Below are 12,934 nucleotides of genomic sequence, written 5' to 3' on the forward strand. Positions count from 1 at the left end.
TCCAGGGAAGCTGCACGTGGCACACCCTCCTACCTTTTGGGCTTCCCAGCACTTTATTTGCCTAACAAATAGGGAAAGCTTTCTATACAGCATTTGAGCTAAAATGGACAATTGGGTGATCAATATATTGGATAAGAACACAAATTCTTTATCTAACCAAATGTTTTTTGTTATGTAAATATGTTCATACTGAGAATTGTCTCTAGTTGATTGGCACTAACTTTATAAGAGGGCAAAAATGACCCAAGTCATACCCACTGGAATCACCGCGACAGAGAACGTGATGCTCCGTAAAACGTTTTGCGAGATGAGGGGTTTACCACACAATACAGTACACAGATGTGTTATAGAATTGTGCCCCTGAAACCTATATAACTTTATTAACCAATGTCACCACAGTAAATTCAATATAAATGAATAAATAAGGAAAAAAAACCAAAGGTGAGGGGTTTACTGTCTTTCTCCTTCTTTAAGTCTGAAATTAAAATCTTTAGGAAAAGTCTTTAATACTGGCACTCATTTAAAAAGGCAATTTTAATTTACAAAAGACAAAGTGGGTCTATATTTGTAAACATTTATTCTCTTGAACTGAAAAAGGCTTGCATCAGCACACATTGTACAGCCTTTCAAATTATACAGAATTGAAAAAAGGTTCCTTGTAATAAGTGCAATGAATCTTTGATGTCCAGTGATCTGCTGCAAACAATGAAAACAAACTTTAAACTGCTTAAGAAGTTTCCAGCACTCTTCAAATGCATTTCCTTAGGTGACAAAAAATCCACAAGGAGGGGACTGCAATTAAGTGGCATTTAGTTATTGGAAGGATATAAAAAAATCCCCACAAAAACCTGTAAGTATTTTCCTGCCTAGAATGATTCCTATTCCCCTTTGAGTCTAAGTGGTTTGATTAAGAAGCCTTAAGAACATAACATAATTTGCTTTATACTTAATGGTCATACTACCTAAATGAGTAAGGAAAGCACCCAATGAGGGAACTGTGTTTTCTGGAAATTGCTTCTGTGTTTAGAGATACAGGGGAAGAGTAATCTATTTGTGGGCTCTCCGTAGCCATCCTTTGGCCCCTCAAAAAGACAGCACATGGTTCTGACTTGGTTATTCCACTCCTGTATTCTTTCCCCCAGTTCTATGCTGGATAACACTGTGCTGGCTGCAAAAAAGAAATACAGGTTGCGACTAATTGTAATAATTTTGAAGAATCATTTGCTGTACAATAGAGCTTTGGATCTGATACAAGAATTCAGAAATATAAAACAAAATAACTATAAAAGTCATGGGACACTGGAACAGCATTTCCTCAGAAAAAGCTGCTAACTCTGTATGACTCTGATGTGGATTCCTACAGTCTGGGGTGCAGTGTGTATCTGCCCCCTTGCTGGAACACTGGCCTGTCTTCAAAAGCTGTTATGCCATGACCACACATCCTAGGAGTCTCTATCATGTTAACAGAAACTCCAAATACCAAGCCAATTAAAGATGGGAGAGGACAGGGGAATCATAAAGGCCAAGGGTCCAAGGTGGCTGTTACTGAGAACTTGCCCTTTCCAAAATGTGAAAGTCATAGTGCTTCTTGCTTGTTCTCAGTTTAAATTTGTTAACCGAGTTAATCTGTTTCTTCAATGCATTCTGCGCAGCTGAAATGGAGGGGAATGTGGCTAAGACGGTGTAAGTGGAGGCCAAGTCAATGGGTTTAGAGCGTTCGGAATTGACAGTGCTGTCTCCGCTGCCACAGCAGAGGGGGTGACGACGCGGCTGGGACTGGGACTGGGGGTCCCGCAGCCACCGGATCTTGGCGCCAATTTTGAAGAGTTCCCCAAAAAGCTTCTCGGCTTCCATGCGAGTTATTCCATCTGGTAGTTCAGTAATTTCCAAGACTTTCCCAACAACTAGAATGGAAAAAGTGTAGAATTAACAATCCCTGTTATTGAAGAGGGAGGAAAAAGTACTGTAGACCCAAATATGACAGAGAAAATGAACAGAATTTTCTAAAACCACTCAAATCCACAAAATTATAACTGTTATGGCCGTCTTTCAAATCATTCCTACTTACCCCCTAGGCAAGGAATGGAGAGCTAATGGTGCTAAACTACCCATTTCACAGTCTTCACTGACAGCTGCGCATACAAAACCCAGCTCTGCACAGTGGCTTCTCTAAATGAGGTGTGTGATTCTGGGCAAACAGTTCCCTGAGCCTCATGTTCCCATAGTAAAATAAAGATAACAGCACTTGCCCTCACCACCCCAAGGAGGCTGAGTAGAAAGCTAAAGTACATACCTGACAGTGCTTTGTGACAGAAAGGTGACATATTTGTTCATTTGCTCTATCTCCATATGGGTATAAGGATTACTTCCTTTCTCAAAGAACAGAGGCAAAGAGTTTCACTCTACCTGTTCCTGTCACACACGTCTTTTCCTTTTGGTCCTTCACCCCTCCTAAATGCAACCTTTACCATACTACGCTCTCAAACCTCAGATGAAATAGCATTAAAAGAACAGCTTGGCCAATGTGGCTCAGTGGTTGAGCATCACCCTATAATCCAGGAGACTGCTGTTCAATTCCTGTTCAGGGCACATGCCTGGGTTGCGGGCTTTATCTCCAGCAGGGGGTGTGCAGGCAGGAGGCAGCTGATCAATGACTCTCTCATCATTGATGTTTTTCTCTCTCTCTGAAATCAATAAAAACATTAAAAAAAAGAGAAAAGAACATATTCAAGCCCTGGCCAGTTTGGCTCAGTGGTCAGAGCGTCAGCTCGAGGACGGAAGGGCTGTGGGTTTGATTCCCAGTCAAGGGCACGTAACTCGTTAAAGGCTCGATCCCTGGCCCTAGTCAGGGTGTGTGCGGGAGGCAATCAATTGATGTGTTTCTCTCTCACATCATTGTTTCTCTCTCTCTCTCTCTCTCTCTCTCTCTCTCTCTCTCTCTCTCTCCCCCTGTCTCTTCCACTCTCTCTAAAAAAATTCAATGGGAAAAATATCCTGTGTGAGAACCAAAACAAGAACAAAAAACCAGAACATATTCAAGCACCCTACGTTATAGATGGCATAATGTTCTATGACTTTTGCAGGACTCTAGGAAGAAGAAAACCCATTTCTGTGCTGTGGTATAGTTTTAAAGGCTGTCCAACTCAATAGTTTGTAGAACCACATCCAGTTGCCTCTCAGGGACACACCTGCTTCTCCTGCACCAAGGTCAGTGGATGCAGCTTTTTTAGCTTGTTTCCGTCCTCGGTTTCCATGCCTGCTACCAGACTGACCCTGAAAACACACAAAGAGATGAGAAATAATGCTGAAAAATGTGTTTGCAATGTTTAAACACTTAACACCTAACCATACTCAATACGGGTTTTGTATTTCAGCAGAAAAAATTCAACGCCAGGCCTTCTGAGTTCTGCCTTTGTGGCAATGGCACTCCTGTCCCTCACTACGACCAGTCACTTGCTGGTCTTTCATAAGAAAGGGTGCCCTACACCCAGCACACCCACTTTTGGCTAGCACAAGTGAATTACTGCACAGCCAAGCAGTGCTCCACCTTCTCCCTTGATCTGCTCTCAATGGGGCCAGTGACATCAAGAAAGGAATAAGCTGAGGCACAAGGCTCTCCCTGCGCAGTGCCAACAGGAGGCCCAGGGCGCACGCACTCAGCAACGGAAGTCTGATGCTCTGGCAACAATGCCTAGGAGGTGCGCCGGCCGGCTGTCTCACCTGCTGGGTTGGCATGTGTCCATGCAGAACAGCAGGAGGGTTGTACTGCAGTGGCTGGCCAAGCAATGGATACCTGGCATCTCCTGAAAGTCAACAGAAACATTTTTACATTTTTCCCTACTTAGTTACAAAGTACTTCCTAGAGTTTTCTAAATGGTCTCAGTTCAGTAGGTACTGACCTTTTTAAAAAGAATTAAAAGTTCCAAATATCCTTTAAAGAGCCAGGGTAAACTCAAAAGACTAAGGACTAGTAACAGTGGTTATGAAGGAGGGTAAGTGGTGGGACCTGGGTCAACAGGGGAAAGGATGAAGAGAGACTTCTCTATATACTTTAACATTCCATATGAAACCCATCAAAATAACTATAATACCCCCTTGTAACCACTTAAGATGCTAAAATCCACATTTTTTCTGATGATTAAAAAGGAATGTAACTTACATTTCAGGGGAAGGAAGACCCTGGAAAAACATTAAGCTTCCTAGCTCTCCAAAGTCACTATTAACATGCATGTATATATATATATTTATGTATACAAACATTTTAGAGTCTTAACCAATAGGTGTATTTACGTTGTAGATATATTTACATTATAAGCTCTCTTTAAATGAGTTTGTATTTATAATTTTGACTTGCTTAGCCCCAGCCAGTTTGGCTCAGTGGTTGGAATGTCAGCCCGCAGACTGAAGGGTCCTGGGTTCAATTCTGGCCAAGGGCACATACCTCAGTTGCAGGCTCGGCCCCGGTTGGGGGTATGTGTGGGAGGCAACCAATGGATGTGTCTCTCCCACATCAATGCTTCTCTCTCTCTCCCTTTCACTCTCTCTGAAAAGCAGTGGAAAAAATATCCTCAGGTGAGGATTAAAAAAAAAAAAAAACAAAAAAAAAAAACCCTAAAAAAAAAAATTTTTTTTTTAACTTGCTTAGAAAGAGTGGCACAATTCATAAGTGTTATTCATGAGCAAGTATACTCTTCCTGAATCAACAAGTGTGTGGGTAGTCAGGATGGAGATCCTCCAATTATTTTCTTATACTCAGGAATGCCTAAAAGCATCACATGAAAAGGGAGTCATTCCCCCAGACTGTGGGGACATCTTTCTTGGGAGGCGAACTTTCGGCTTTTGCCTGAGGGGGAAAGCAATTGCTCCACCCTGCTGCAGAGCCTCTTGCCCTGCCCAGAGGAGTTTCTACAGCCTGAGGCTGAAGAGACTGATAACAACTAGCCGCCTCACCCAGTGGAAGCTTCTATAGCCTGAGGCTCATTAAGAGGATCAGATTAACAAGACTACAGACTGAGGCAGACTTCAGGGTGCTTTGAGTTTTTGCCTGATCTGTTTTGGGACCTGGGCCTTAGAAAAGCAGACTTTGGTGTGCATCTTGGTCCTGTCCAAATGCATCCAGCCCTAGCAGGGGAGACCTCAAGCCTGGGGTTGTTGACAGCCCCAAACAGGGTACTCAGGGCCAGTCACAAACTGTGTCTGACATTGGCCTGAATCAGAGACCCTCCAAAAAGACTGAGAATCCTAGCAGATCTACCTAACATTTAGCCAAAATGGGGAGACCAAATAACAAACCCCAAATGAAAGAACAAGAGAAGTCTCCAGAAAAAGAGCCAAATGAAACAGAGATAAGCAACCTCTCAGATATAGAGTTTCGAATACTGATTGTAAGGATGCTCAACAGCATGAAAAAAGATTTGTAAACTATGAAAAATGACCAGTCAGAAATGAAGAATGACATAGCAGAAATAAAGAATATATTAGAAGGAATAAACAGATTAGAAGAAGCTGAGGATTGGATCAGTGAATTAAAAGACAGGGTAGAAAAAAATCACTCAATCAGAGACCCAAAAACAAAAAAATTAAAAAACAAGAGTACAGTCTAAGGGAGCTGTGGGACAGCATAATGTAACAATATTTGTATTATAGGAGTACCACAGAAGGTTGAAAGTAAGCAGGGGTTAGAGAACCTGTCTGATGAAATAATGGCAGAAAACTTTCCTTAACCTGGTAAAGGAAAAAGGCACAGAGAGTCCCAAGCAAGAAGAATCCAAAGAGGCCTACGCCCAGACATATCATAATTAAAATGTTAAGAATCTAAGACAAAGAGAGAATCTTAAAGGAAGCTAGAGAAAAGCAAACTGTTACCTACAAAGGAGCTCCCATAAGGCTGTCCTGACTTCTTATCGGAAACTCTGCAGGCCAGAAGGAAATGGAATGAAGTATTCAAGGTAATGCAAAAGAAGGATCTGAAACCAAGACTACTCTATCCAGCAAGATTATCAATCAAGCTAGATTGTGAAAGAAAGAGCTTCCAAGACAAAAAAAGGTTAAAAGAATTTATTACTACAAAACCAGCATTACAGGAAATGTTAAAGGGACTGCTATAATTAGACTTAGAAATGAAGAGAATGAGAAACAGCTATAAAGAAACAAAATGTCAGTAGATAAGTATCTTTCAATAATAACCTTAAATGTAAATGGATTAAATGCCACAATAAAGAGATATAGGGTAGCTGAATGGATAAGAAAACATGACCCAACTATATGCTGTCTACAAGAGACACACCTCAGAAGAAAAGACTCATACAGGATGAGAGTGAAGGGATGGAAAAAATATTCCATGCAAATGGAAATGAAAAAAAAAAAAAGCTGGGGTAGCAATACTCATATCAGACAAAATAGACTTCAAAATGAAGACCATAATGAGAGACAAGAAAGGTGATTACATAATACTAAAGGGATCAATCCAGCAAGAGGATATAACCCTGATAAACATATATGCACCCAATATAGAAGCACCTAAATTTATAAAAAAACTTCTAGAGGACTTTAAGGGAGAGACTGACAGCAATACAGTCATATTCGGGGACTTTAACACCCCAATGACTTCACTGAATAGGTCTTCCATTCAAAAAATCAACAAGGAAACAGCAACCATAAATGACACACTAGATCAGATGGATGTAATTGACATTTACAGAACATTCTACCCCAAAGCTGCAGAATATACATTCTTCTCAGGTGCACACGGGACATTCTCAAAGATAGACCACATGTTAGGACACAAAACAAGTCTCTATAAGTTCAAGAAGACTGAGATCATATCAAGCATCTTCTCGGATCACAATGGCACGAAACTAGAAATCAACTACAATAAAAACACTAAAAGACATTTGAACACATGGAGACTGAAAAGCATGTTTTTAAACAATGAATGGGTTACCAAAGAGATCAAGAAAGAAATAAAAGATTTCCTGGAAACAAATGAAAATGAACACACAACTCCAGATCTATGAGATACAATGAAAGCAGTCCTGAGAGGGAAGTTTATAGCACTACAAGCCTACCTCAAAAAATAAAAAAAAACTTCTAATAGACTCTTTAACCCTACAACTCAAAAACTTAGAAAGGGAACAACAAAAAAAGCCCAGAGTAAGTAGAAGAAAAGAAATAATAAAGATTAGAGCAGAAATAAATGACATAGACACTAAAAAACAATACAAAAGATCAATGAAACCAAGAGCTGGTTCTTTGAAAAGATAAACAAGATTGATGAACCTTTAGCCAGACTCATCAAGAAAAAAGAGAAAGGACCCAAATAAACAAAATCAGAGACGAAAGAGGTGAAATAACAACTGACCCAACAGAAATACAAAGGATTGTAAGAAAATACTATGAACAACTATATGCCATCAAGCTGGAAAACCTGGATGAAATGGATAAAGCCCTAGAAAAATACAACCTTTCAAAACTCAATCAGGAAGAATCAGAAAGTCTAAATAGGCCGATAACTGCTGATGAAGTTGAAGCAGTAATCAAAGGGCTCCCAGCACACAAAAGCTTTGGCCCAGATGGCTTCACAAGGGAGTTTTACCAAACATTCAAAGAGGAATTAATACCTATCCTCCTCAAACTATTTCAAAAAATCCAAGAGGAAGGAACACTTCCAAACTCTTTTTATGAGGTCAACATTAGCCTAATTCCAAAACCAGATAAATACACTACAAAGAAAGAGAATTACAGGCCAATATCCCTGATGAACAGAGATACTAAAATCCTCAACAAAATATTAGCAAATTGGATCCAGCAATATATTAAAAAGATCATACACCATGACCAAGTGGGATTTATTCCAGGGATGCAAGGCTGGTACAATATACGCAAATCAATAAACGTGACACATCACATAAACAAACTGAAAGATAAAAATCACATGATCATATCAAGAGATGCAGAAAAAGCATTCGATAAAATCCAACACCCATTTTTGATAAAAACTCTCAGCAAAGTGGGAACAGAGGGATCATACCTCAACATAATAAAGGCCATATATGACAAACCTACAGCCAACATCATACTCAATGGGCAAAAACTAAAACCGTTTCCCCTAAGAACAGGAACAAGACAGGGGTGTCCACTTTCACCACTCTTATTCAACATAGTACTGGAAGTCCTAGCTACAGCGATTAGACAAGAAGAAAACATAAAAGGCATCCAAATTGGAAAGGAGGAAACAAAACTGTCATTATTTGCAGATGACATGATATTGTACATAGAGAATCCTAAAGACTCCACCAGAAAACTACTAGATTTAATAAATGAATTCAGCAAGGCAGCAGGATATAAAATTAACACCCAGAAATCGATGGCATTTTTATACACCAATAATGAACTCTCAGAAGCAGAAACTAAAAAAATAATCCCATTTACCCATGCAACTAAAAAAATAAGATACCTAGGAATAAACTTCACCAAAGATGTAAAAGAACTTTACTCAGAAAACTACAGGACACTGAAAAAAGAAATAGAGGAAGATATAAACAAATGGAAAAATATACCATGTTCATGGATTGGAAGAATTAACATCATTAAAATGTCCATATTACCCAAAGCAATCTATAAATTCAATGCAACCCCTATTAAAATACCAACAGCATTTTTCAGAGATCTAGAAAAAACACTTAGAAAATTTATCTGGAACCAAAAAACATCCCAAATAGCTAAGGCAATCTTGAGAAAGAACAACAAAGTTGGAGGATCACAATAACAGATATCAAGTTGTACTACAAAGCCACTGTAATCAAAATAACCTGGTACTGGCACAAGAACAGACATATTGATCAGTGGAACAGAACAGAGAACCCAGAAATTGACCCATGCCATTATGGTCAATTAATATTTGACAAAGGAGGCAACAACATACAATGGAGTAAAGACAGTCTTTTCAATAAATGGTGTTGGAAAAATTGGACAGATACATGCAAAAAAATGAGACTGGACCACCAACTTACCTCATACACAAAAGTAAATTCAAAATGGATAAAAGACTTAAATGTAAGGCATGAAACCATAAAAATCCTAGAGGAAAACATCGGCAGTAAAATCTCAGACATCTCTCATAGCAATATGTTTGCTGATACATCTCCTAGGGCAAGAGAAACTAAGGAGAAAATACACAAATGGGACTGCATCAAAATAAAAAGCTTCTGCACAGCAAAGGAAACCATCAACAAAACGAAAAGGGAGCCCGCTGTATGGGAGAACATATTTGCCAATGACACACTGGATAAAGGGTTAATATCCAAAATATATAAGGAACTTATACGACTTAACAAAAGGAAGACAAACAATCCAATTAAAAAATGGGCAATGGACCTAAATAGACACTTCTCCAAAGAGGATATACAAATGGCTAAGAGACATACGAAAAAATGCTCAATGTCGCTAATTATCAGAGATGCAAATTAAAACTACAATGAGGTATCACTTCACACCTGTCAGAATGGCACCATCAACAAGTCAATGAACTAAAAGTGCTGGCAAGGGTGTGGAGAAAAGGGCACCCTGGTACACTGCTGGTGGGAATGCAGATTGGTGCAGCCACTATGGAAAGCAGTATGGAGTTTCCTCAAAGATTTAAAATTGACCCTGCCATTTGACCCAGTGACCCCACTTCTAGGAATATATCCTAAGGAGCCCCAAACACCAATCGCCAAGAACTTATGTGCCCTTATGTTCATAGCAGCACAATTCACAATATCTAAGATTTGGGAACAGCTCAAGTGCCCATCAGCAGATGAGTGGATAAAAAAGCTGTGGCACATTTACACCATGGAATACTATGAGGCTGTGAAGAGGACCTTTTGGCCTTTGGCACAGCATGGAGGGAACTAGAGAGTATTATGCTAAGTGAAATGAGCCAGTCAGGGAAACACAAGTACCAAATGATCTCACTTATATGTAGAATATAATAAACAAAATAAACTGATGAACAAAGTGGATCCAGAGACATAGAAGCTTAGAACAAACTGAGGTATCTCAGAGGAAAGGCAAGGAGGGGTGTGTGGGTGGGGAGAGATTAATCAGGGAACTTGAACGTCTATGGGCATGGCCCATGGATGTGGACATTGGTGTGGGGAGGGCCTGGGGTAGGATGGATGTGGGATGGAGGGGATCAGTGGGGTTAAAAGGGGGACATCTGTAATGGTCTCAACAATAAAGATAAAGAAATATTTAAAAAAAAAGAAAAAAAAAAGGGCTTAATAAATGTTGATTGCAAAGACTTCCCCCTGGAGAAGAATGTTTTCATTTGTTATAGTCTCATTTTATTTTAACCATAAGTCCCCAAATTTAGTACATTATGTGTTTGGAAGAGGGTGATAGGTAGGTGCTAGGAAAGTGTCTTCAGGAAATGTATGCCCTTTCTCTCAACAGTTTCATAACAGAAAGAAGCAAGGTGCCCCTGACCATGAATCGAACCCAATACCGTTTGGTGCACGGGCCGACACCCTAACCACTGAGCCACGTCAGCCAGGCTACAATTCTTTTAAGAAAATTTGAGACGATTAGCATAAAACAAAATGTACACCTTTAGTGTTAGGTTTGATGACTTCTAACAACTGTACAAGTCCATGCAACCATGACCCAAAAGAGATAATGTGCATTCCTGTTTCCTGAAAAGTTCCCTCAAGCTCATTTCCAGTCAACTCCATATCCCATCCACAGCAGTATCTGATTTCTAACATAGTTTAGTTTGCTTGTAGCTGGAGTTCATATAATTAGAATCAGAGTATGTCTTCTTTGTGTGTCTGGCCTGTTTTTTGCTTAACATAAGTCTGAGCTTCTTCCATGTTGTTGCATGTCAGCAGTTTGCTTTGTTAAGCTTCACTGCTGAGCAGTGTTCCATTGCAAGGATACGCTACAATGTGTTTACCCAGTCTCCACTGGTGGACATTTGGGTCAGTCCAGTTTGGGCTATTACAGTTGTTATAAATGTTCTTGTGTAAGTCTTCATGAACATGTTTTCACTTCTCTGGGGTAAATACCTAGGCGTGCAATCGCTACATTGTAAAAAACTGTCAAATCTTAAAGTGGTTTTATCATTTTACATTCCCTTGCCAATGTGTGAGAATTTTAGTTGCTCTGTATGTTCAACAGCATTTGGTGTTGCTAGTCTTTTTTATTATTGCCATTCTGGTGGAGGAAAAGCGATATTTTATTCAGATTTTAATATTCCTTTCCCCAATGAATAATAATGTTGAACATTTTTTCAAAGTCTTACTGGTCAGTTTCTTTTTTGAAATGTCCATGTAACTTCTTTTTAATTTTTTAAATTTATTTTTTTAATCCCCATCCGGGGATATGTTTTTCCCATTGATTCTAGAGAGAGGAAGGGAGAGGGAGAGGGAGGGAGGGGGGGAGAGAAACACCAGTCGGTTGCCTCCAATTGCCTCTCATACACCCCCTGACCTAGGATCAAACTCGAAACCTGGGTATGTGCCCCGACTGGGAACGGAATCCTTTGGTGCACAGGATCACACTCTAATCACTGAGCCACACTTGCCAGGGCAATGTAACATCTTTTTAAAAATCATTCACTATACTGTGAATCTCCCCTTTTAATGATTCTTTAAAACATGATTTTGCCCTAGCTGGTTCTGCTCAGTGGCTAGAGTGTCAGCCCTCGGACTGAAGGGTCCTGGGTTTGATTCCAGCCAAGGGCACACATCTTGGTTGCAGGCTTGACTCCCATTGGGAGCATGTGGGAGGCAACCAATAGATGTGTCTCTCTCACATGGATATTTCTCTCTCTTCCTTTCTCTCTGAAAAAGCAAAGGAAAAAATATCCTCTGGTGAGGATTAAAAAGACAAAAACAAAAAACCCCATGATTTTTAGATAACTGCATAGTATTCCTTACATGGATATATCATGATCTGATCCTTATTGAAGGACATTTAGGTTTTGAAAATTTTTTTTTTAGTACAGAATAAACTCTGCATAAATAGTTTACATTGATTATGTGCATTTATCCTTAAAATAAATTCCAGGAAATAAAATCAATGGTTTCCATATTATTTTATAATCATTGCTCATGTGTTGCTCCTCTACCTAGTCTTGCATGAGGATGAAGACTTCATTTTACTCATTTTTGTACATCAGGGGCATAGCAAGTTCTCAATAAATGTTCGCTGAATAAATTTTTGAATAAACTCTTGACACATATTGCTCTAATGTAGAAATTAGAAATATAAAACAAATATAGATCATTTTGTATGGAGGAATGGAGTCTAAGGAAAATAAGTTATAACCATTTTAATTCTGTCATGTAAGTAATTATTGAATGTAAGTAATTACTAAGTTAGTAATTACTTATTAATTAGTGATGAAACATTACTGTGGAAAACTGAAAGATAGCAATACCCAGGTAAGGTACAAAGTTATTAGGACTGATGTCTTAAAATTCTGTGACGCTGTGATGAGTTTCATGCACACTTACCTTGCCCAGGAATAAAAGGTCTAGAAAATGGAGGTATGATGGAAAGTGGTGGTCCAGAAGGACGAACAGTTTTCAGGGTGGACAGCTGAGCTGGTGCTGGCGACTGAGCTGGTGAAATAATGGGACTACTAAGTTGAGGGCTGTGCTGTAATTACATCAAGAAAATGGGACAGCATTTTAGTCAGGAGTTTTGCAAATTTCCTTTTATACAACAATTTTTATTCTTTTTGATTATAAACATGTACTTGTTATATTACTGCAATACATACATTATTATAAAATTAAAACTTTATGGAAATTTATAACTTCCAATTCCCAAAGATAAACACTAGTAACAGATTGTTTCTATGCATATGCATCCGTACATCCATGTTTTACAAAAATGAAAAGACTATACATCCTACTTAAAAAAAAAAAGTGTTTTTTTTAATTTTATT

The 12,934-nt window shown here is 39.1% G+C and overlaps 1 protein-coding gene across 6 annotated transcripts in view; it reads right to left on the reverse strand.

Moving 5' to 3' along the window:
• Positions 1-560: 560 nt before the first annotated feature.
• The window catches only part of R3HDM1 (R3H domain containing 1), a 108,364-nt gene continuing 95,990 nt past the window's right edge, over positions 561-12,934 (reverse strand). For all 6 annotated transcript variants that reach the window (XM_081141868.1, XM_081141865.1, XM_081141867.1 and 3 more), the window contains 4 exons: positions 12,498-12,642; positions 3,721-3,803; positions 3,189-3,273; positions 561-1,904 (listed from right to left, as the gene is read on the reverse strand). In XM_081141868.1, the coding sequence (XP_080997994.1) occupies positions 1,543-1,904; positions 3,189-3,273; positions 3,721-3,803; positions 12,498-12,642 (675 nt within the window). In that variant the 3' untranslated portion in view covers positions 561-1,542. The remainder of the gene's footprint in view (positions 1,905-3,188; positions 3,274-3,720; positions 3,804-12,497; positions 12,643-12,934) is intronic.

Source organism: Miniopterus schreibersii (assembly GCF_964146895.1).
Source record: "Miniopterus schreibersii genome assembly, chromosome: 7".
NCBI classification, from domain to species: Eukaryota; Metazoa; Chordata; class Mammalia; order Chiroptera; family Miniopteridae; genus Miniopterus; species Miniopterus schreibersii.